This window comes from Triticum aestivum, chromosome 1A (assembly GCF_018294505.1).
Source record: "Triticum aestivum cultivar Chinese Spring chromosome 1A, IWGSC CS RefSeq v2.1, whole genome shotgun sequence".
NCBI lineage: Eukaryota > Viridiplantae > Streptophyta > Magnoliopsida > Poales > Poaceae > Triticum > Triticum aestivum.
The window spans coordinates 585849009-585874557 of NC_057794.1; the positions used below are offsets into that span (position 1 = coordinate 585849009).

The 25549-nt window shown below is 48.1% G+C and overlaps 1 protein-coding gene across 1 annotated transcript; it reads left to right on the plus strand.

Annotated features, from left to right (window-relative positions):
- Positions 1-17733: 17733 nt before the first annotated feature.
- On the plus strand, positions 17734-19120 carry LOC123182779 (uncharacterized). The gene is made up of 2 exons (XM_044595446.1): positions 17734-18305; positions 18402-19120. The coding sequence occupies exons 1-2, from the start codon at positions 17931-17933 to the stop codon at positions 18843-18845; spliced, it is 819 nt and encodes a 272-aa protein (XP_044451381.1). The 5' UTR covers positions 17734-17930; the 3' UTR covers positions 18846-19120.
- The last annotated feature ends 6429 nt before the right edge of the window (positions 19121-25549 follow it).

Genomic DNA, 25549 nt, shown 5'->3' on the forward strand with positions numbered 1-25549 from the left:
ATATGCACTCACCTCTCTCTTGTTGCTAGTTTCTCCATAGATTGATCTTGGTGATGCGTAGAAAATTTTAATTTCTGCAACGATCCCCAATAGTGGCATCATGAGCCGGGTCTATGCGTAGTTTCTATGCACAAGTAGAACACAAGTTGTTGTGGGCGTCGATTTTGTCAATTTACTTGCCGTTACTAGTATTATCTTGATTCAGCGGCATCGTGGGATGAAGCGTCCCGGACCGACCTTACACGTACGCTTACGTGAGACTAGTTCCACCAACTGACATGCACTAGTTGCATAAGGTGGCTAGCGGGTGTCTGTCTCTCCCACTTTAGTCGGATCGGATTCGATGAAAAGGGTCCTTATGAAGGGTAAATAGAAATTGGCATATCACGTTGTGGTTTTGGCGTAGGTAAGAAACGTTCTTGCTAGAAACCTATAGCAGCCACGTAAAGACTTGCAACAACAATTAGAGGACGTCTAACTTGTTCTTGCAGCATATGCCGTGTGATGTGATATGGCCAAAAGGATGTGATGAATGATATATGTGATGTATGAGATTGATCATGTTCTTGCAATATGAATCACGACTTGCATGTCGATGAGTATGACAACCGTCAGGAGCCATAGGAGTTGTCTTAATTTATTTATGACCTGCGTGTCAGCATAAACGTCATGTAATTACTTTACTTTATCGCTAACCGTTAGCCATAGTAGTAGAAGTAATATTTGACGAGACAACTTCGTGAAGACACGATGATGGAGATCATGATGATGGAGGTCATGGTGTCATGCCGGTGACGATGATGATCATGGCGCCCCGAAGATGGAGATCAAAAGGAGCAAAAATATATTGGCCATATCATGTCACTATTTGATTGCATGTGATGTTTATCATGTTTTTACATCTTATTTTCTTAGAACGGCGGTAGAATAAATAAGATGATCCCTCATTAAAATATCAAGAATTGTGTTCCCCCTAACTATGCACCATTGCTAAGGTCCGTTGTTCCGAAGCACCACGTGATGGTCGGGTGTGATAGGTTCTAACGTTCGCATACAACGGGTGTAAGCCAGATTTACACATGCAATACACTTAGGTCGAATTGACGAGCCTAGCATGTACAGACATGGCCTCGGAACACGGAAGACCGAAAGGTCGAACATGAGTCATATAGAAGATATGATCAAGATGAAGATGTTCACCGATGATGACTAGTCCGTCTCACGTGATGATCGGACACGACCTAGTTGACTCGGATCATGTATCGCTTAGATGACTAGAGGGATGTCTATCTGAGTGGGATTTCATTAAATAATTTGATTAGATGAACTTAATTATCATGAACATAGTCTAAAATCTTTGCAATATGTCTTGTAGATCAAATGGCCCACGCTAATGTTGCCCTCAACTTCAACGCATTCCTAGAGAAAACCAAGCTGAAAGACGATGGCAGCAACTACACGGACTGGGTCCGTAACCTGAGGATTATCCTCATAGCTGCCAAGAAAGCATATGTCCTTGATGCACCGCTAGGTGAAGCACCTGTTTTCCCAGCAGCTCAAGACGTTATGAATGCCTGGCAGTCGCATAGTGGTGATTACTCCCTGGTTCAGTGCGGCATGCTTTACAGCTTAGAACCGGGGCTCCAAAAGCGTTTTGAGCAACACGGGGCATATGAGATGTTCCAAGAGCTGAAAATGGTTTTTCAAGCTCATGACCGGGCCGAGATATATGAAGTCTCCGACAAGTTCTACAGTTGTAAGATGGAGAAGAATAGTTCCGTCAGCGAGCACATACTCAAAATGTCTGGGTTGCACAACCGCTTGTCTCAGCTGGGAGTTAATCTCCTGGATGATGCGGTCGTTGACAGAATCCTTCAGTCGCTCCCACCTAGCTAAAAGAGCTTTGTGATGAACTTCAATATGCAGGGGATGGAAAAGACCATTCCTGAGGTATATTCAATGCTGAAATCAGCAGAGGTGGAGATCAAAAAGGAACATCAGGTGTTGGTGGTGAATAAAACCACTTAGTTCAAGAAAGGCAAGGGTAAAAAGAAATTCAAGAAGAATGGCAAGGGAGTTGCCGCGCCCGGTAAGCAAGCTGCCGGGAAGAAGCCAAAGAATGGACCCAAGCCTGAGACTGAGTGCTTTTATTGCAAGGGAAACAGTCACTGGAAGCGGAACTGCCTCAAGTACTTAGCGGATAAGAAGGTCGGCAATGCCAAAGGTATATGTGATATACATGTTATTGATGTGTACCTAACCAGCGCTCGTAGTAGCTCCTGGGTATTTGATACCGGTGCAGTTGCTCATATTTGTAACTCAAAACAGGAGCTGTGGAATAAGCGGAGACTGGTGAAGGACGAGGTGACGATGCGCGTCGGGAATGGTTCCAAGGTCGATGTGATCTTCGTCGGCACGCTACCTCCACATTTACCTACGGGGTTAGTTTTAAACCTCAATATTTGTTATTTAGTACCAGCTTTGAGCATGAACATTGTATTTGGATCTCGTTTAATGCGAGATGGGTACTCATTTAAATCCGAGAATAATAGTTGTTCCATTTATATGATAAATATGTTTTATGGTCATGCCCCGCTGGTCAATGGTTTATTCTTGTTTAATCTCGAACGTGATGTTACACATGTTCATAGTGTGAGTACCAAGAAGTGTAAGGTTGATAATGCTAGTCCCACATACTTGTGGCACTGCCGCCTTGGTCACATTGGTGTCAAACGCATGAAGAAACTCCATGCAGATGGACTTTTGAAGTCTCTTGATTATGAATCATTTGACACGTGCGAACCATGCCTCATGGGCAAAATGACCAAGATTCCGTTCTCCGGAACAATGGAGCAGGCAACCAACTTATTGGAAATCATGCATACTGATGTGTGCGGTCCAATGAGCGTTGAGGCTCATGGTGGCTATCGTTATGTTCTCACCCTCACTGATGACTTGAGTAGATATGGGTATGTCTACTTAATGAAACACAAGTCTGAGACCTTTGAAAAGTTCAAGGAATTTCAGAGTGAGGTTGAGAGTCAACGTGACAGGAAAATCAAGTTCTTACGATCAGATCGTGGGGGAGAATATTTGAGTCACGAATTTGGCACGCACTTAAGGAAATGTGGAATTGTTTCACAACTCACGCCGCCTGGAACACCTCAGCGTAATGGTGTGTCCGAACGTCGTAATCGCACTCTATTGGATATGGTGCGATCTATGATGTCTCTTACCGATCTACCGCTATCATTTTGGGGTTATGCTATAGAGACTGCCGCATTCACTTTAAGTAGGGCTCCATCGAAATCCGTTGAGACGACACCGTATGAATTGTGGTTTGGGAAGAAACCTAAGTCATCGTTTCTGAAAGTTTGGGGATGCGATGCTTATGTCAAGAAACTTCAACCTGAAAAGCTCGAACCCTACTCGGAAAAATGCGTCTTCATAGGATACCCTAAGGAAACTATTGGGTATACCTTCTACCTCAGATCCGAAGGCAAGATCTTTGTTGCCAAGAATGGATCCTTTCAAGAGAAAGAGTTTCTCTCGAAAGAAGTAAGTGGGAGGAAAGTAGAACTTGATGAAGTATTGCCTCTTGAACCGAAGAGTGGTGCAGCTCAAGAAAATGTTTCTATGGTGCCTGCACCGACTAGAGAGGAAGTTAATGATGATGATCATGAAACTTCAGATCAAGTTGCTACTGAACTTTGTAGGTCCACAAGGACACGTTCCGCACCAGAGTGGTACGACAACCCTCTCCTGGAAATCATGTTGTTAGACAATGGTGAACCTTCGAACTATGAAGAACCGATGGCGGGCCCGGATTCCGACAAATGGCTTGAAGCCATGAAATCCGAGATAGGATCCATGTATGAAAACAAAGTATGGACTTTGACTAACTTGCCCGATGATCGGCGAGCCATAGAAAATAAATGGATCTTTAAGAAGAAGACAGACGCGGATGGTAATGTGACCATCTATAAGGCTCGGCTTGTCGCTAAGGGTTATCGACATGTTCAAGGGGTTGACTACGATGAGACTTTCTCACCTGTAGCGAAGCTGAAGTCCGTCCGAATCATGTTAGCAATTGTCGCATTCTATGATTATGAGATATGGCAAATGGACGTCAAGACGACATTCCTTAATGGTTTCCTTAAGGAAGAATTGTATATGATGCAGCCAGAAGGTTTTGTCGATCCTAAGAATGCTGACAAGGTGTGCAAGCTCCAACGCTCAATCTATGGGCTGGTGCAAGCATCTCGGAGTTGGAACATTCGATTTGATGAGAGGATCAAAGCGTTTGGGTTTACGCAGACTTATGGAGAAGCATGTGTGTCGGTGTCAAAACCGGCGGATCTCAGGTAGGGGATCCCGAACTGTGCGTCTAGGCTGGATGGTAACAGGAGGCAAGGGACACGAAGTTTTACCCTGGTTCAGGCCCTCTTGATGGAGGTAAAACCCTACTTCCTTCTTGATTAATATTGATGATATGGGTAGTACAAGAGTAGATCTACCACGAGATCAGAGAGGCTAAACCCTAGAAGCTAGCCTATGGTATGATTGTTGTTCTGTATGTTGTCCTACGGACTAAAACCCTCCGGTTTATATAGACACCGGAGAGGGCTAGGGTTACACAAAGTCGGTTACAATGGTAGGAGATCTACATATCCGTATCGCCAAGCTTGCCTTCCACGCCAAGGAAAGTCTCTTTCGGACATGGGACGAAGTCTTAAATCTTGTATCTTCATAGTCCAGGAGTCCGGCTGAAGGTATAGTCCGGCCATCCGGACACCCCCTAATCCAGGACTCCCTCCGTAGCCCCTGAACCAGGCTTCAATGACGACGAGTCCGGCACGCAGATTGTCTTCAGCATTGCAAGGCGGGTTCCTCCTCCAAGTACTTCATAGAAGATTTTGAACACAAAGATAGTGTCCGGCTTTGCAAAATAAGTTTCCACATGTTGCCATAGAGAGAATAATATTTACACAAATCTAATCTGCTGACGTATTCCGTAGTGTGACACACCACGGCCAAGCCTTTATCCGAGTCGTTTTATTATCCCACCTCAGCGCGTCATGCGAGGCGGTTTCCTTGGCACATCTTGTTAAAGCAGAGATTGTGTCCCCCTTATTCCGGGATTCTCATCAATATGGGCGTGGGTAACCCAACCGCTTCTAGGACTCCTAGATTATAGGCAAGTCCAAACGGACATGGAGAGGACGCTTGATATTCACCCTCTTTATAAAGGGACAAGGCTTTTATTTTTCCCTCCCGTGCTCAATCGAATCCTTCCCCCACCTCAAGCTCAAACGCCCAAAGTTCAGGTACGATGCTCCAAACCTTTAGTCATGTCCAGATCTAGCCTTCAAGGCCGATGGGTGCCTTCCTCCGTCATGGAAGAAGACATCAAAAAGTTGAGGGAGGCCAGATATCTGACCACCGAGATTTTGCATCGGCTGCCTCCCCGAGGGCAGGCCGTCCCCTCCCCCGAACCCAACGAGAGTGTCGTGTTCGTCTCCCACTTCCTCTGAGGTCTAGGCCTTGCTCTGGATCCTTTCGTTAGGGGCTTTATGTTTTATTACGGCCTAGATTTCCATGATCTAGCTCCGGACTCCTTTCTTCATATCATGACATTTATTGTCGTGTGTGAGGCCTTCCTCCGGGTTACCCCTCACTTTGGCATGTGGCTCAAGACCTTTGAAATAAAGCCGAAGATGATCGAGGGGCAACATGTAGCGTGTGGAGGTGCCTTAATACGCAAGATGACGGGAGCTCCGTGGCCCAAAGGTTCCATCCCAGAGGTGTCTGAATTGTGGCAACATGAGTGGTTCTACATCATGGCTCCTAGAAGTGCCAAGTGGGCGGTCGCCCCTATTTTCCGCTCGGGCCCTCCACCACAACTGATGTCATGGATCAGCAGAGGTCTGAGCTGGGGTACAGCCAAGGACGTGCCTATACTGCAAAGCCGCACTCGAGATCTCTTCAATGGAGATTTCAGTTTGGTTGCGGTAATACAAGTTATGTTGGTTCGTCAAGTCCAGCCTTGCAAACGCCGGCCCCTTCTCTTATGGGAGTTCAATCCTGAGGGACCGCGTGTCATTCAAAATTTTCTCGGCCTCACGCACGAGGAGATGTACAAGTCATTCTTCGGACCTCAGGTAGAGTGTCCGGAAATCATCGAGGACGTGGGCCTGAGTAGTAACCGCGCCGCCGAACAAGTAAGGAATCTTCCGGTCGAACATACTATCTCTCCTTTGTTACAAAGTTATTTCTGAGAGTTTGCTTTTTGACCAGGACTGGCTAACAAAGGCGAAGTTGATTCGGTATTCGGCCCCCCTCCCTGAGGGTTTGGAAAATCCGGTATTGGAAAAGATGCTCCATACCGCACCTTGCCCGGAGCCCTTGAAGGAAGATACTGTGGAGGATAATACGGGCGGACGCGGGCCCCCAACGCTGCCCATTCTAACTGAGGGAGCGAGCGTCTCCATGAAGGAAGACGACCAGAAGAGGAAAAGGACTGCGCCCGGGGATTCGGAAGCTGAAGCATCCGAACGGGAGAAGAAGTCTCCCATAGAGGGTCCTACCTTGGGGGGTGCTGTTGCCGCACAAAGTCCGCGGGGGGATCAATTCTCCTGCGATTTGTAAGTGACCCGAAATACTTTAATAGTACAGATATGCCATCTTTTTCTTTTGAGAAAATAACCACCGCATATATCTTTGCAGTTCAGGTCTTAGCCCCTCTCAAATGAGCTCGTCTTCGGGGGATCTTCTTCCAGAGATGATGGAGAGCGAAACGCCTCCTCCGGACTCGAACGCTCCGGAAGCGGGCGACCCCAAAGTGTCGTTGCGGAGGGCCTCTCCGAGTCCGGTGAGGCCAGAAGATAATCCCATTGACCCCCGAAGCTCCCAGTGTCTGGCTCACGAAGAGAGCAGACAAAAGAGTCCGGCACCGTCTAGTGTGCGATCAGATGTTCTGAGGGAGTTGGTGGGGCGAGCGGCCATCTCAGATGAACATCGTGTGCTGATGAATACGGTGATGAAGAGAATCTCGTCCGCCGAAAGCGGATTGCATGAAGCTTTTATGAGTCTACTGACAGGCTTTGAGGTACGTAAAAGAATGTATGATAGTCCTACACATGCTAGGTGTGCCCTGTGTAGATAGTAGCCCCTGAGACTCTGGTTGTCGTCGGAAACGACAACGAACAGAGGATCATATTCCCAGGTAATAACCATACTGCCTCTATGTGCAGGTGATGGAAGCTCCGGTGGCTAGCCGGACTAGCGAGTTTGCCCATTTAGAACGGCAGTTGGATGTGGCAGACGCCAACATCGAGCTTGTTAACAAAAGGCTTGACGAGGCACAGGGTAAGTGTCATTATCTGGTAAACGCCACATAGGAAGAGCAGCATGATGCCAGTATCTTTAATATGTTGTGACTGCAGATGGAGCTTCCACTGTTGAAGCCTTGCGGGCAGAACTTGCCCGAGCCAAGGAACAAGCGAGGTTGGGTAATGCGGCTGCTTTGAAGGCGGCCGAAGAGTTGCAAGCCGAGAAGGCCGCGCATGGCGAGAGCCGAGATAAGATGGCCAAGATGGCCATAGAATTAAAAGTTGCCGCCGACCGTTGCCGGGTTCTTGAAAAGGAAAACCAAGCGAAGGCATCAGACCTTGAGAAGGCTGCTGCGACGAGAAAAGACCTCCGCTCTACTATGAGGGAAAAGAAGGAGGAGCTGCGGGAAGCCGGGGATATTGTAGCTGGGAAATCCTTTATGCTGCGGAGGAAGTTCGGAGATCCATAGTATGCCCCTCTGGATCGGCTGTGGAGTTCGGAGGATGTGTATATGGATTTGGCGGCGAGCGCTGCCGATGCGACCAAGTACTTCCAGGGTCAGACGGACCGTGAAGTAGACCAGCTATTTTGGAGACAATTCCATTCTCCCGTGCGTCCGCTTTCATTTACTGATCAATTAGCCGAATGGGCCGAACTAAATAGGTTGTCCGGACTTGCCATGAGGTCTGTTGTGGATCAGCTATGGCCGGAAAGGCCAAAACCGAACAGCTATTTCAGCTTGGTGCAGCAGTTCCTTGATGTGGTACCGCGCATTAATGCGATGAAGAGGTCGGCGTGCATAGAGGGCTCACGGATGGACTTTTCCCGTGTTAAAGCATACTGGGCGGAGATGGATGCTACCACTGTTGCAGCGCGGGATTCGGCCATAGGTCGAAGGGCTGCTGAGCACTACTTTGAAGAAGTTCTTGAGGGTGCTCGTTTGATAGAGACCCAGTGCTCACAAAATATTGTGTTTGAGTGATATGTAATCTCATTGTAAGCGACATGCTTTTATAAATTTTATAAGGCTATTTTATACTTTTACCTTAAAGTAATATGATGCCTCCTGGGCGGCCGTTTATGTATACATGTGTATAACCTGAAAGATTGCAGCCGTCGGCTTCAACCCCCACGCATATAATGCAGAGGTGCTCACAAAAAGCACGCGTTCACACTTAACCCAACGTCTTGGTCCTATTAAGGAGGTGATAGCGGAGCGGGCGAGGCAACCGGACTATAATGCTTTAGCACTTTCACTTAGCCATAGGAGTTTGACAGTGGGGCTACTAGATAGCCCCTGGTGGCTCCGCACTCTCCCGATTCTGGGGTGCGTACATGCCTGGCCGGAAAACGGCCCTTCGTTAAGGCGGAGGAATTCTAACATTCCCACAAGTCATCGAGTGGTTGACCAGTCTCACGCTATATCATGACAGTCAGTTTTCGGCTTTCTCTACTGAGGTGCTCGTCCAGATGAACCAGGGCACAATCGCAGTAGTTCTCCTGGTGCTACCTTAGCCGGTAAAGCGGAACGTAAGGCACCAAAACTCAGGAGCCGGGTAAACCCAACATTTGACCAAAGACAAAGATTCGGAGCTGATGCATATAGGGCCAAACTCGCGACGCCGAACACTCCCTAAGGTATTCGGTCTTTGTGGTATAAACCGGGCCTAGATAATGGCCTTTGTAAGAAGCCCCTTGTGTCCAGGTACGTGCATTGTTCTGGCGTGGCCACATGCCAAGACGTCAGCATCCTTCTCAATGGTGGATATGTATCAACAAGAGACAGTAAAAAAGGTTTATGCTGGGTCTTAATCTAAAAAGAATCCTTGGAGTGGGTCCCTGCTGCACGTCTGCACCTGTGTCTCCGTTGTGCCGTATCCTGGACGGGTGTAGCACGATGATCGTCTGTAAAAGAGAGGAAGTTAAGTGAAAAAGTTGTCGTGCAAAAAGATAGTTTTTAAAGAAACCATGTATAATTCAAGATGATAAGAAATTGCCACTTGTCTGCACGCATTGAGCCCCTTGTATTGACAAATAGGGAAGTGACCACTTATTCGGTATAAATAGCGGCGCCGGACTTGATTAGTTGTGTCTGAGGTCTTGACGACCTATTTGGATGCTTTCATTGGTCCGGGCGCCTTTAGTGTGCGGCTGCCAAGGCAGCGGCACTCTCTTCGGCGTGCAGAGATCGCTTCATATTTCCGTTCACTGAAATGATACCACATGGACCGGGCATCTTGAGTGTGAGGGAGGCGTAGTGTGGTATTGCATTAAAGCGAGCGAAAGCTTCACGTCCGAGCAGTGCTTGATAGCCACTTTGGAATGGAGCGATGTGGAAGGTTAATTGCTCACGAGGGAAGTTAGCGGGGGAGCCGAATATAACTTGTAGTAGGAGGGAGCCCGTACAACGAGCCCCTGGGCCTGGCGTTACTCCTTTAAAGGTAGTATTGCTATGGCGAATTTTTGTTGGGTCTAACCCCATCCCGCGGATTGTATCCTGATATATTAGGTTTAGATTGCTGCCACCGTCCATCAAGACTCGTGTGAAGTGATATCCGCCAATTACTGGGTCTAATACCAGGGCAGCCCATCCTGCATGTCGGATACTTGCTGAGTAATCGCGATGGTCGAAAGTGATCGGTTGAGACGACCAGTGGCAGGACTTCGCGGTGACAGGCACTTGGGTATGTTTTCCTGGAAGTGCTGCTTTGTTTTTTCCCTTGATCACGTGCAACACGTTTACTGTTTTGACTTCTGGTGCAAATTTCTTTTGTTCCCCAGTGTCTTGCTTGGGAGGCTCGTCTTCGTCTTCACTTGGTGTATCCTCCCCCTTGTGTACGGCGTTGAGCTTGCCGGACTGCTTCAAGACCCAACATTCTCTGTGGGTATGATTAGCAGGTTTACCAAGGGTACTATGGATCTGACATACCTGGTCCAGAATTTTGTTTAGGCTGGACAGTTCATCCCTGGTGCCTTTAGAGGGCGGCTTTTGACCTGGCCGAGAGCTTTTGAATCCGGCGTTTATTGCCGTGCTCTTCGTGTGTCATCTTTATTCCGGCGTTTGTTATTGTTGTTGCGCTGTGATTTCCCGTTTCCATCTCTAACTTCAGATGTACTGGGGTCGCTGGTGCTGCATCTGGCTAGCCAGTTGTCCTCGCCCGCACAAAAGAGGGTCATGAGGCTTGTTAATGCGGCCATCGTTCTCGGCTTGTTTTGGCCGAGGTGTCTGGCGAGCCATTCATCACGAACGCTATGCTTAAAAGCTGCCAAGGCTTCGGCGTCCAGACAGTCAACAATTTGGTTCTTTTTAGTGAGAAACTTGTTCCAAAGCTTTCGGGCTGACTCTCCGGGCTGTCGAGTTATATGACTCAAATCGACCGCATTCGGAGGTCGAACATAAGTCCCTTGAAAATTTGCCCGAAAAGCGTCTTCGAGCTCTTCCCAACTTCCAATGGAGCTTTCGGGGAGGCCTTTAAGCCAGTGACGAGCTGGCCCTTTGAGCTTGAGGGGTAAGTACTTAATGGCGTGGAGATCATCTCCTCGAGCCATATGGATATGAAGGATGTAGTCCTCAATCCAGACCCCAGGGTCTGTGGTTCCGTCGTATGTCTCTATGTTTACGGGTTTGAATCCCTCTGGGAATTCATGGTCCAGCACCTCATCGGTGAAACATAGAGAGTGTGCAGCGCCCCTGTAGCTGGGTGTACCGCGTTGTTCGGATGTTTGTTGTGTTGCATTGTATGCTGGGGCGAGCTTGCGTGGTCCATAGATGGATCTTGTTGCGCCATCCTTTGGGTGCGAGCCCTCGCATGGGTCGCGTGTTGTATTGTGAGTGGCGTTGTATGCCGCTCTGTGTTGGTAGAGGGGTCGTCTATCCGGCCAGGTGGCTGCTTTGATATTTGGTTGTGGGGGGTCTGAGGCCTCCTCATCGAATTCAGGTAGCAGTTTCCGCTTTGGGTAGCTCTTGGAGGGGCGATTGTCGCCGTACCTCGCTGCTGTGTTGAGTATTTTACTCCATCTGATTTAGAGTGTGTCTTGTGCAGCCTTGAGCCTTTGCTTCTGCTTTTTAAGGCTCCTCGCGGTGGCAACAAGCCTTTTACGGGCATTCTACTGCTCCGGGTGCCTGTCCGGCGTTATGTCGTCCGGACCATTATCCTTTATAGAATTTGTTTCTTCGGTTTGATTATCCGGATTGCCGTTGTCCGGCAGCGGTTTGCCCTGCTCCAGCGCTGGGTCTGTGTGATCATTATTTCGGTCGAGGCGGGATTTGGGGTGGTGCTTGCGTCGCCGCTTTGACTGCTTTTCGAGGGAACAAGCCTTCGGTGCGTCCTCCCACTCCTCGTCATCATCTTTTGGTGCGTCCACCATGTATATGTCATATGACGAGGTGGCTTTCCAAGGCCTAATAGGCGCTGGTTCTTCATCATCTCCTTCATCGGCGTCCATACCGTCGATGCCTTCGGAGTCGAAGTCGAGCATGTCGGTTAAATCGTTGACAGTGGCTACAAAGTGGGTGGTGGGTGGGCTTTGAATTTCTTCATCATCCGTATCCCAACCTTGCAGACCGTAGTCCGGCCAGGGCTCTCCTGATAAAGAGAGAGACTTTAGTGTCTTCAGAATATCACCGAAAGGTGAGTGCTGAAAGATGTCCGCGGCACTGAACTCCATGATCGGCGCCCAATCGGATTCGATCGGCAGGGGCGCGGAGGGTTCGGAGTCCGGAGAGGAGTCCAGCTCCTTGGAGTCACGAGTCTCGCGGAGTGCGGGGCTGGTGTTCGGCTCGATCGCCGTTGGGATCAGCCCCCGAGGCGGCGTCCAACCACCCATCCTCGATCGGCGCAGTTGGCTCCAAATTAAGGGTCGAAGCCGATGCGGGTGCGGCCTCCAGGGCACCGTTCGGCGGTAGAGCTAGATCATGCTCGTCGTGACAGTGCGGCGCGCTCGGCAGTGGCTCGAATCCGTCGAGGATCAAGTCCCCGCGGATGTCAGCCGTGTAGTTTAAACTTCCAAATCTGACCTGACGGCCAGGGGCATAGCTTTCGATCTGCTCCATATGGCCAAGTGAATTGGCCCGCAGTGTGAAGCCGCCGAAGACGAAGATCTGTCCGGGGAGGAAGGCCTCACCCTGGACTGCATCGCTATTGATGATCGTAGGAGCCATCAAGCCTCACGGCGACGACACAGAGGAACTCTCAATTAAAGCATCAATGTCGGTGTCAAAACCGGCGGATCTCGGGTAGGGGGTCCCGAACTATGCGTCTAGGCCGGATGGTAACAGGAGGCAAGGGACACGAAGTTTTACCCAGGTTCGGGCCCTCTTGATGGAGGTAAAACCCTACGTCCTGCTTGATTAATATTGATGATATGGGTAGTACAAGAGTAGATCTACCACGAGATCAGAGAGGCTAAACCCTAGAAGCTAGCCTATGGTATGATTGTTGTTCTGTATGTTGTCCTACGGACTAAAACCCTCCGGTTTATATAGACACTGGAGAGGGCTAGGATTACACAAAGTCGGTTACAATGGTAGGAGATCTACATATCCGTATCGCCAAGCTTGCCTTCCACGCCAAGGAAAGTCCCTTCCGGACACGGGACAAAGTCTTCAATCTTGTATCTTCATAGTCCAGGAGTCCGGCTGAAGGTATAGTCCGGCCATCCGGACACCCCCTAATCCAGGACTCCCTCAATGTGTTTACAAGAATGTGAGTGGGAGCTCTGTAGCATTTCTCATACTATATGTGGATGACATACTATTGATGGGAAATGATATAGAATTCTTGGAAAGCATAAAGGCCTACTTGAATAAGTGTTTTTCAATGAAGGACTTTGGAGAAGCTGCTTATATATTAGGCATCAAGATCTATAGAGATAGATCGAGACGCCTCATTGGTCTTTCGCAAAGCACGTACCTTGACAAGATATTGAAGAAGTTCAATATGGATCAGTCCAAGAAGGGGTTCTTGCCTGTATTGCAAGGTGTGAGATTGAGCACGGCTCAATGCCCGACCACAGCAGAAGATAGAGAAAATATGGGTGTCATCCCCTATGCTTCGGCCATAGGGTCTATTATGTATGACATGCTGTGTACCAGACCTGATGTAAACCTTGACGTAAGTTTGGTAGGAAGGTACCAAAGAATATCCTGAAGTACCTGAAAAGGACTAAGGATATGTTTCTCGTTTATGGAGGTGATGAAGAGCTCGTCGTAAAGGGTTACGTCGATGCTAGCTTCGACACAGATCTGGATGACTCCAAGTCACAAACTGGATACCTGTATATTTTGAATGGTGGGACAGTCAGCTGGTGCAGTTGCAAGCAAAGCGCCGTGGCGGGATCTACATGTGAAGCGGAGTACATGGCAGCCTCAGAGGCAGCACATGAAGCAATCTGGATGAAGGAGTTCATTACCGACCTAGCAGTTATTCCCAATGCGTCGGGCCCGATGACTCTCTTCTGTGACAACACTGGAGCTATTGCCCTTGCCAAGGAGCCCAGGTTTCACAAGAAGACCAGGCATATCAAGCGTCGCTTCAACTCCATTCATGAAAATGTTCAAAATGGAGACATAGATATTTGTAAAATGCATATGGATCTGAATGTCGTAGATCCATTGACTAAACCTCTTCCTCGAGCAAAACATGATCAACACTAGAACTCTATGGGTGTTTGATTCATCACAACGTAACTAGATTATTGACTCTAGTGCAAGTGGGAGACTGTTGGAAATATGCCCTAGAGGAAATAATAAAATGGTTATTATTATATTTCCTTGTTCATGATAATTGTCTATTGTTCATGCTATAATTGTATTATCCGGAAATCGTAATACATGTGTGAATACATAGACCACCACATGTCCCTAGTGAGCCTCTTGTTGACTAGCTCGTTGATCAATAGATGGTTATGGTTTCCTGACCATGGACATTGGATGTCATTGATAACGGGATCACATCATTAGGAGAATGATGTGATGGACAAGACCCAATCCTAAGCACAGCACAAGATCGTGTAGTCCGTCTGCTAAAGCTTTTCTAATGTCAAGTATCTTTTCCTTAGACCATGAGATTGTGCAACTCCCGGATACTATAGGAATGCTTTGGGTGTGCCAAACGTCACAACGTAACTGGGTGGCTAAAAAAGGTGCCCTACGAGTATCTCTGAAAGTGTCTGTTGGGTTGTCACGAATCGAGACTGGGATTTGTCACTCTGTATGACGGAGAGGTGTCTCTAGGCCCACTCGGTAAGACATCATCGTAATGAGCTCAGTGTGGCTAAGGGGTTGTTCACGGGATGATTTGTTACGGAATGAGTAAAGAGACTTGCCGTAACGAGATTGAACAAGGTATTGGTATGCCGACGATCGAATCTCGGGCAAGTGCTATATCAGTAGACAAAGGGAATTGTATACGAGATTGATTGAATCCTTGACATCGTGGTTCATCCGATGAGATCATCGTGGAACATGTGGGAGACAACATGGGTATCCAGATCCCGCTGTTGGTTATTGGCTGGAGAGATGTCTCGGTCATGTCTGCATGATTCCCGAACCCGTAGGGTCTAAACACTTAACGTTCGATGACGCTAGGGTTATAGGGAAAGTTTGTACGTGGTTATCGAATGTTTTTCGGAGTCCCGGATGAGATCCCGGACGTAACGAGGAGTTTCGGAATGGTCTGGAGACAAAAATTTATATATGGGAAATCCTTATTCGGTCGCCGGAAGTGTTCGAGGGTTTATCGGTATTGTACCGGGACCACTGAAAGGGTTCCGGGGGTCCACTGGGAGGGTCCACCTGCCCCGGAGGGCCCTATGGGCTGAATATGGAGGGAGAACCAGCCCCTAGGTGGGCTGGGCGCCAAACCCCCTAGGGCCCATGCGCCTAGGGTTTGGGGGAACCCTAAAGGGGGCACCCCCCTTGGCTTGGGGGGCAAGCCTTCCCCCCTTGGCCACCGCCCCCCCTCTAGATCCATCTGGAGGAGGCCGACCCCCTTCTCCCTTGCCCCTATAAATAGAGGGGAGGTGGAAGGGCAGCCGCACCACATTCAAGGCGCAGCCCTCTCCCTCCCCAACACCTCCTCCTCCCCCCGCGACGCTTGGTGAAGCCCTGCCGGAGTACCACGCTGCTCCAACACCACCACGTCATCGTGCTGCTGCTGGACGGAGTCTTCCCCAACCTCTCCCTCTCCCTTGCCAGATCAAGGCACGGGAGATGTCACCGGGCTACACGTGTGTTGAACGCGGAGGCACCGTTGTTCGGTGCTTAGATCGAATTCGGCCGCAATCTGAATCGCTTCATGTATGACTCCACCGATCACGTTCTTGCAACGCTTCCGCATTGCGATCTTCAAGGGTATGAAGATGCACTCACCTCTCTTTCGTTGCTAGATTCTCCATAGATTGATCTTCGTGATGCGTAGAAAAATTTAATTTCTGCAACGATCCCCAACAATGAGTTTATCCCTCTACATCATGTCATCTTGCTTAAGGCGTTACTATGTTTTCATTAACTTAATACTCTAGATGCATGTTGGATAGCGGTCAATTAGTGGAGTAATAGTACTAGATGCAGGCAGGAATCGGTCTACTTGTCTCGGACGTGATGCCTATATACATGATCATACCTAGATATTCTCATAATTATGTTCAATTCTGTCAATTGTTCAATAGTAATTTGTTCACCCACCGTAGAATACTTATGCTCTCGAGAGAAGCCACTAGTGAAACCTATGGCCCCCGGGTTTATCTTCATCATATTAATGTCCTACTACTTAATTATTTTCTTTGCTTTTATTTTACTTTGCATCTTTATCACAAAAATACCAAAAAAATTATCTTATCATATATATCAGATCTCACTCTCGTAAGTGGCCGTGTAGGGATTGACAACCACTTATCACGTTGGTTGCGAGGATTTATTTGTGTTGTGCAGGTGCGAGGGACTCGCGCGTAGCCTCCTACTGGATTGATACCTTGGTTCTCAAAAACTGAGAGAAATACTTAGCCTTCCTCTTCGGAGAAAACCAACGCAGTGCTCAAGAGGTAGCAACTGTCGTCCAGCTCTGCGAATTCCTCGACATTTGGCAGCTTCTACAGACCACCGGCATTGACCCCTCCCGTCCAGACTCCATCCGCTGGAACTGGACGGGTTCAGGGGAATACTCCAGCAAGTCTGCCTACCATATGCAGTTCTCTGGTCGCTTGGTGCCTTTCCGCTCTGCTAAGGTTTGGAAAGCACAGGCCACCCCCAAATGCAAGCTCTTCGCCTGGCTTGTCCTGCATGGAAGGATCCTCACGGCGGAAAACCTGGCAATCCGTGGATGGGCACACAATCCGATATGCCGCCTTTGCATGGCATCCAATAAGACGGTCACTCATCTATGTAGAGATTGCCCCTTCTCGCAGGCGGTCTGGAGGAGCGTCAACGCAACAAAGGGAATGCCTAACCCGAGTCCACCGGACGATGGAACCTCCATCAACACGTGGTGGGAGGGCTTTCTTGCTAGTGTTCTAGCTCAGAACAGGCGGGAGCGTAGTGGAGCCATGATTTACACGCTCTGGAACATCTGGAAGGAGAGGAACCGTCGAGTTTTCATCGGCAAGAGGTTGACCTACCAAGAAGTTGCCCATCTAGTTTTGACAGATATTCGCTTGCACAGATCCAGTTGCTTTCCCATTCGCGAGTAATCCGCATGCCGATGATGGTTGGGAGGCTCCCCCGCCACCCGAATCTTATAGGAAAAAGCCTTGTGTAAACTATTGTAACACTCACTCTTCTTCTAATTAAAAGGCAGCGCTCCTGCGAGTTTCTCGAAAAAAAACTTGACAGAATATTTCATCGAGGATACACAAGAGATAATCCATGACTAACATACGCATATACATGTGAAAATCTTGATATGAAAATACCTAATATATCTAGCCGCGCAAATGCGCGGTCACCTTGCTAGTTCCAATTATTTTGAAACGGAGTAATATCTGACAAGACTATGTAAAAAAAAATCAAGACCTGCAATTCGGCGTGAATGCGCAGTCGCGCTGAAGCGGCAGGACCTGTTGGTTGGTCCAGTCGTGCAGCGTATGATGCTCCATCCAGTGCAGCGCTGGATGAGGACGAAGCTCAAAAATAAAAGAATATTATTGCTTGCATGTGACACAATTGAAACCATACAACACTACATACTGTCATAGTACGTACTACTAGGAGTACTATTAAAATACAAGTAATCCATACACTGATACACAAATGCAAATTAAAAATGACGCAAGCAGTCAGACCTCGAGACAAACATGTTTGAATCGAAGTTGGCAAGTGAGACCCGGGTTCTCCTCTGCCCCGGTGAGCAAAAGCAGAGCAGGGGGCATTGCCACATGTCGCATGGCATCCAGGTGCTCTGTCCCCGTTTCCCTTCGTCAACTACGCACCACCTGTCCGTCCAGACGCGCCATGCACGGCGCCACGCACACTCGTTCCAAACTCCGCCTACGCATCCCAGGTTCCCAACCCACCGCATTGACTCTCGATCGCGGCGGTTTCTCGCTACTTTACTCCCCACTCGCACCGCTCGCCGTGACGCGTCGACGGAGCCGCCGAGGCCATGGTGAAGCTGGCGACGGCGAGGGAGGCGCGGCTGTACGGGCCGGCGCTGGCGGTGCGGCGGTGGGAGTACATCAACGCCGGCGCGTACATGTTCGGGACCCTGCTCCTGGCCACGGGGCTCGCGGCGCTGTGCGCGTCCGAGGGCGGCGCCGGCGCCACGGACGCGGGACTCGCCGTGGCCGCCGTGGCGCTGGCGGTGGTGGCGGCCGTGAACGCGCACGACCTGGGCGCGCACCTCGCCGGCGTGGACTGCCGCGTCGGGCTCGCCCGGTTCGACCCCCAGCTCGGCCTCGTCGAGCTCCTCGCGCCCGCGCTCCACGCCGCCGGCTGCGTCCTCGCCATCGTCGGCCTCGCGCTGCAGCTCTTCTCCCAGGTTCGTTAGTGTCAACCGTCGGCAAACGCATGGGCCGCCGACCGCCGCCGTTAACTAACTACTGCTCGTTGTGTTTTCTGCTGATGGTCTGAACAGGGCGAGAAGCTGGAGAGGCGCGCGGCCGACGCGCTGCTGGCGGGCGCGGTGCTCTGGCTGCTGGGCTCCGTGCTCAGCTCATGTCAGGTGTACGAGCGCGCTGACGGCCGCGCGCAGCTGCTGCAGTCCAGCGTGCAGGTGCCCGTCCTCCTCGGCAGCCTGCTCTTCCTCGTCGCCGCCGCCCTCCACCGCCGCCGTGAGCCCACCCTGGCAGGCAAGGGCGAAAGCCAGAGCGAGAGCGAGGGGTGGATTAGCCTGTGCGGGAGCGTGCTGTGGGTGGCGGGTGCACTGTTCAACGTGCTGAAAGTGTTTGTCATGCACCAGAGCGACGCGCCGCGGCTCGAGAAGCTCCGCGGCGGCGCGCAGGAGCGGCTCGCCCGGGACCGCGAGGGCCGCGTGCCGCTGGTCTGGAGGTCGGCGGCGCCGCCGACCGAGCTGCGCTGACAGTATGGTAATTAAGGAGGCTGGTGCACCAAGGAATACCAGCGTGGCCGGCGCCGGAACTATACTCCGGTTCTGTTTGGTGTCTCTTTCTAGCAGAGTATAGTGTAAGAACTTTTAGTCCCTTTTCGATGGAAACAAAATCAGGAGGAGACTCCGTGTTTTAAGAAGAAAATATATTTTAAAAGTGCGGCTAGGTCTTAGTCAACTGGATTTAAGTGACATAAGTGACATAACATGCAAGAGGGGAGAAACCTAAAAAGAAAATTTTGCACGAATCTCAATGTGAATCTCAATGTAAGAACTCACGGATATGACATCGATTCAGACTTTGTTAAGTCTTAGCAAGACTGAATTTTAATTACGCCCCTCTGAGTCCATATCAACTGATTTAGTGCGATTTATGGATCGGAGGGAGTAATAACTTATTTAGGAATGTTTCTTCTTATTAGACTACACACAATGGGAGTAACATATGTAGTAACATCACATATATCTGGATAAAATAAATGATGTGACAAGCAATAAATGAAAAGTAGTAACACTGCTAGTTACTGTTACTACTAGCAGTATGAGTAATATCACATATATTAAGATAAGATGTGTCTATAGTTTAATAAATAATGTGTTTTATGTTACCATATATATGTTACTCCCCACTTTAAAGGTTGTAACATAAATTAGTAATGCGCATGTTATTAATATATGTTACTACCATTGTAGCTAGTTTTATAACGAAACATTGGAGGAAGTAACAACTTTTTCTAGGGAAATGTTTCTTCTTATTATAACGGAACATTAGAGCACGCCTTTCCTTTTCATGGTAATACGCGTCTCTTCGTCTTTAAAAAAACAAATACAACTCACGTAAAGACTTCGTCTTTAAAAAAACAAATACAACTTACCTAAAGATCGACATGACAAAACTGAAAAAGATAAAGATAACAAAACATCTATAAAGTTGACACCAACGTCCGTCACCTACCTCCGGCATTATCACAACAACCACGAAAGAGAAAAATGACAGATCATCTTCTTACCAGAGCTCGACGCGGCTCTATTGCTAATATATAGATTTGTGGATCTTCAAAGTGGCTCACCTCAACGCGACTTTATCGCTAATATACAACTTTGCGGACCTCTAAGGTGGCTCGCCAAAAGTGAAGCTATTATCGTTGAACGAATCAGACTAAGGCAATACCTTAGACATGCCATCGAACTCCAAATCTAGCACCCAACATGACTAAGACGCCGAAGAAGGAAACCATACTTGCCATCCACAAACCATAAATTCAGCACATGTTTTGTCTTTCAGATGTCGTCGATGCAGTCCACAATCTGCATCCGCTCCTAGACTACCTCCTAAGCTCCGCGCCGACGCTGGAGCAAATGTCGGAGCAATGTCGGAGCCCAAAGACACAGGTCCACCGCGAGGATGCCGCCGCCACGCCATCTTGTTTGAATATACTGATTTCCAAATCCATTCACAATCATAAGAGGACAAGAGGAACTTGAATCTACATGTTTGACCACATTAAACCAAGTCTTATACAACCAAATACATGACACGACCATACATAGTCGGTCAAATACGTGACATGACCGAAGTTGGCCTGTTGAAAAACAAGTAACATAAAACTATTGTTTACACAATTTTTAATTGACCAAAACATACATTTGCATATGAAATGTGTGGTTGCACAATTTTAAAATGATAAAAAGGATGCCATTTCGCAAATTTAAAATGACTACCTAGTGTTGTCCCTAATAACAGCTGATTCATTGTGCAATCTAGTGGAGAAATTGTTTGAAATTGCTGCAAAGTTATAAGGATAATGCATCTTGGCGCATTGAGAATGGCCAATCTATTGATTTCTAGTCACACAATTGGAATGTTATGTCAAGAATGCACTTTTGGTACATATGCATTCATCTTCCCAAAATCATCACATTTCCATTCAATCTTTATGGAACCTAGAAGACCTTGCTGACTTCTCTGGAGATTATCATTATAGTCGCATGAGCAATTTGGAACACTCGCAATGAACATGGGTAGTATATGAACATGGGTGTAATTATACCTTGGTAGTAAGATATTTTCTAGGTGAAAATGCATCTATTATAGTCAAATTGTTTAGGTCAAATACATCTATTATTTTAATAACAATTAGGTTCTCTATTTTGAGATTGACCCAGTGACTCGCATTAGAGGATTGACCCTGGTTACTAATTTTTTTATTAGGCTCAAAAGATAATTAAGAGTTAAGAAAACTTCTATAATAAAACAACTAATTTCTCCTTCAAATTGTATTGATTTTGGCTTGTGGGCTGCATTGAGCTCTTTTATAACTGTCTTTTGAACACACTTACATCTTTCAGAAAGGATTAAATAAAGCTTATGTGTATATGTTTTAATACACTATGGATGAGCAAAATTTGAAGATTTGTTTTGAAGCATATAAAGCGAGCTGACATAAATTGTGATTTCAAGATCACATGCAAAATATGTATGCAGTGGTCGGCAAATTGTTGAATGCAGCTACATGAAACGTACTAACATGATGCCCCCTGCATCGTCCGGACGGGAGTCTCATTCGATTCGCTTTCTCCGCTATCTCCCCTCGCCGCGGTTGGATGACATCACCGTGCAAAGCTTGTGCGACTGACGGCGGCATCAAGCCTCGATCCACTCGACGTCCCCTCTCTCGCAGAGGCATGTTCCTCTCGCTGGTGCTTGGAGGCGGTCCAATGGTGGCTACAGTGTAGTGTTAGGACGCTTGGCGGTGGGGGCTTGTGGCCTTGACTTGCGTGGGTGGTGCTCAGTGACGAGTGGCATTTAGGGCCTGTTCGGAGTCTCACCACTCCAGAACTACACTCCGGGAGCGGGGGTAGCTTGAGCTGAAAATAAAGGAGTGGGGAAACACCAGCTCCGTAGATCCTCGTATTTCTTGGAGCCGACGGACTACCGAACAGGGCCTTAGTCTTGATTATGTGCATACTAATCATGCAGTGTCAAAAAACATCTTATATTCTGGGACGGAGGAAGTGCCTAACGCCACAGCAATGGCGGAGAGAGCCGTGACTTACTGGACTTCCGGCGATTGCCAGCGACTGGCGTGATGCCGATCCCCTTCTTCCCCTCTGGTTCCCCTTCCTCTCCTCTATCCATCCTTGGCCCCTGGCTGATTCACTCTTTCCCCTCCCCGTCGCTATTTTTCTTCCATCTCTTCCCTCCCAGATCTCCTTTTCTTTGTTCCAGCCAGATTCAAGCCAGCAATCTTCTTCGCTGGATCCAGTCTCCTCCTAATCTGAGGCGTATTCCGGCGATTGTCCGGCGGCTGGCGTGCTGCAGTATCTTCTTCTCCCTTTCCCTCTTTCATCTCCTCTCTCGTCTATCGGTCCATTCTCCTCCAGATCCCCTTCTTCCCCTCCTCCTCATCTCCTATCTGCTTCCCCTCTTGCCCTCTCTCTGTTTTGCCTAATCTTCACCTCTGCCGCCTGAATCCTGGGTTGCGTCGATCTTCCAGGTTGGATTCGTTGCCGCCTCCTCCTACCCAGATCCCCTTTGCCCGGCAGCGGCGCAAGGCCCCAACGTGCCTCCTCCGCCATGAAGGCTATTGCCTGGAACTGCCGAGGTATAGGCATGGGCCTTGGCAGTGAAAGGATGCTTTACCTTGCGAATCTTATGCGGTCCACTAGAGCTCAGGTAACTTTTGTTTCTGAAATTAAATCTTCTAAGGTTACTTCTACTGATCTTGTTAATAGGTTTGACGTTACTGATGCTTGTGTTGTTCCTTCTAGAGTTTCTTCGGGGGGCCTTTGGCTTATGTGGACCGATGAGCTCAAAGTTTCTGTTCATACTGCTGCTTTTCACTATATCTTAGTTAATGTAGTTCATATCGCATCTGGGGTCAGCTTTTGTCTCATCTGTATATATGGAGACCCTTATCATAAGCAGACTAATGTCATCCGGGACCACGTAGCTTCTTTTGTTTATGATAATATAGGGAAGCCCATGGTTTGTATGGGAGACTTGAATGATATCCTGTATGAGGTCGACGGTTGTAATGGCAATATCAACTACTACCGTATGCATGCCTTTCGTTCTCTTGTCAAGAACTGTGGCCTCTTTGATATTGGTTATAGTGGTCCTGCTTACACTTGGCGAGGTAGACAAAATACATCCAAACCTATCCATCGTCGCCTTGATTGTTGTTTAGTTAACTCTGATTGGTGTGCTCATTTCCCTAACACTAAGGTCCTCAATCTTCCCATTATTCTTAGTGACCATGCTCCTATTTTGATTACCACTGATAGTCACTTTGTTAAACCCAAACAATCTTTTAAATTTGAAAACTGGTGGCTCACTGAAGATGACTTTAATTCTTTTGCCAAGAATTCTTGGGAAGCTAGCACGCTTAACTCTTTTACAGCTAAATCAACTTCCTTGGCGAACACTCTCAAGGCCTGCTGTAAAAAGAAGAAGCCCCTCCAGCAGACTCTGAGCATGTTGGAGACCAAAATCAATGATTTGCAGAAGCTGCCTCTTCAGCATCATAACCAAGACTTGGAACAATCTCTTATTGCTAGGTATGAATTTACTCTCAATCAATTGAATCAGTACTACAAACAACGCAGCAAAAAGAATTCGGTGTCCAGAGGTGATAGAAACACCAAGTTCTTCCATCAGGTTGTTCTTAAGCGCAAGAAAAGAAATACAATCTGTTCTGTTAAAGATGAAAATAATGTTCTGCATTATAAACCATCTGCTATCATGCAAACCTTTGTTAATTATTTCAGATTCATTTTCTCGTCTCCTAATGATGCAACTTGCAGGCCTTTCCTGAGCTTAATTCCTTTGGTAATAATGATGACTTCACTTATTCAGTACCTGACAAAGCTGAAATTTTTCAGATTCTTAAGGATATGAAACTGAATGCTTCACCAAGTCCTGATGGCTTCAATGTTGAGTTTTATCTAGCAACTTGGGACTGGATTGGTGATGAGGTAACTCAGTTGGTGTCTTCATTCTATGTCACAGGTATTCTCCCTCCACACATTAATGACACTAATATTGCTCTCATTCCCAATAAGTTAGTCTCCCTTGTTCCTATGGATTATAGACCCATTAGCCTTTGCAATGTCATCTATAAAATAATTGCTAAATCTTTGGCTAATAGACTTAAGTCTCATCTTCCGAATTATGTAGATCCAGCTCAGCAAGCTTTTATTGAAGGTAGACGTATTACTGACAATATTATTATTGCTCAAGAAATTGCTCACTCGTTTACTCTTAGGTCTTGGAAACACAATGCCTTCATGCTTAAAATAGACCTGGCTAAAGCTTTTGATCGCTTGGAATGGAATTTTATTGTCTCAGCTCTTTCTCGTAAAGGGCTGCATGGTCATTTCATCAATCTTGTGCATGCTTGCATTTCCTCACCTACTTTCACTGTCCTTATTAATGGTCAGTGTCGGTGTCAAAACCGGCGGATCTCGGGTAGGGGGTCCCGAACTGTGCATCTAGGCGGATGGTAACAGGAGACAAGGGACACGATGTTTTTACCCAGGTTCGGGCCCTCTCGATGGAGGTAAAACCCTACGTCCTGCTTGATTAATATTGATGATATGGGTAGTACAAGAGTAGATCTACCACGAGATCAAGGAGGCTAAACCCTAGAAGCTAGCCTATGGTATAATTGTTGTTCCTACGGACTAAAAACCCTCCGGTTTATATAGACACCGGAGAGGGCTAGGGTTACACAGAGTCGGTTACAATGGTAGGAGATCTACATATCCGTATCGCCAAGCTTGCCTTCCACGCCAAGGAAAGTCCCTTCCGGACACGGGACGAAGTCTTCAATCTTGTATCTTCATAGTCCAGGAGTCCGGCCGAAGGTATAGTCCGGCTATCCGGACACCCCCTAATCCAGGACTCCCTCAGTAGCCCCTGAACCAGGCTTCAATGACGACGAGTCCGGCGCGCAGATTGTCTTCGGCATTGCAAGGCGGGTTCCTCCTCCAAGTACTTCATAGAAGATTTTGAACACAAAGGTAGTGTCCGGCTCTGCAAAATAAGTTTCCACATATTGCCATAGAGAGAATAATATTTACACAAATCTAATCTGCTGACGTATTCCGTAGCGTGACATCACACCACGGCCAAGTCTTTATTCGAATCGTTTTACTGTCCCACCTCAGCGCGTTTAGCGAGGCGGTTTCCTTGGCACGTCTTGTCAAAGCAGAGATCGTGTCCCCTTATTCCGGGATTCTCATCAATACGGGCGTGGGTAACCCAACCGCGCCATTGATTACGGCGCTTGGGAGATAAGCGAGTTTTACCAGGCTGGTGGGGACGCATAGTCGCGTCCACCCATATAAGGGGATAAGGATCCACCTTTTCATCCACGCCTTCTTCCTCCTTTGCCTATCCATTTCCGCGCACTCGAGCTCCAGCGCCCAAGTCCGCACACCCCACCTCAACCTTCTCCAGCCATGTCCGGAGCGGGAGGCAAGTGGATGGTCTCCTCCGTCACGGAGGGACACATCAAAAAACTGAGGAAGGCCGGATACTTGTCTAACGACATTGCGCACCGGCTTCCCGAAGAGGGGCAGCTCATCCCCACCCCTAGGCCCCATGAGAGGGTGGTGTTCCTCCCCCATTTCCTCCGCGGACTGGGCTTCCCTCTCCACCCATTTGTCCGGGG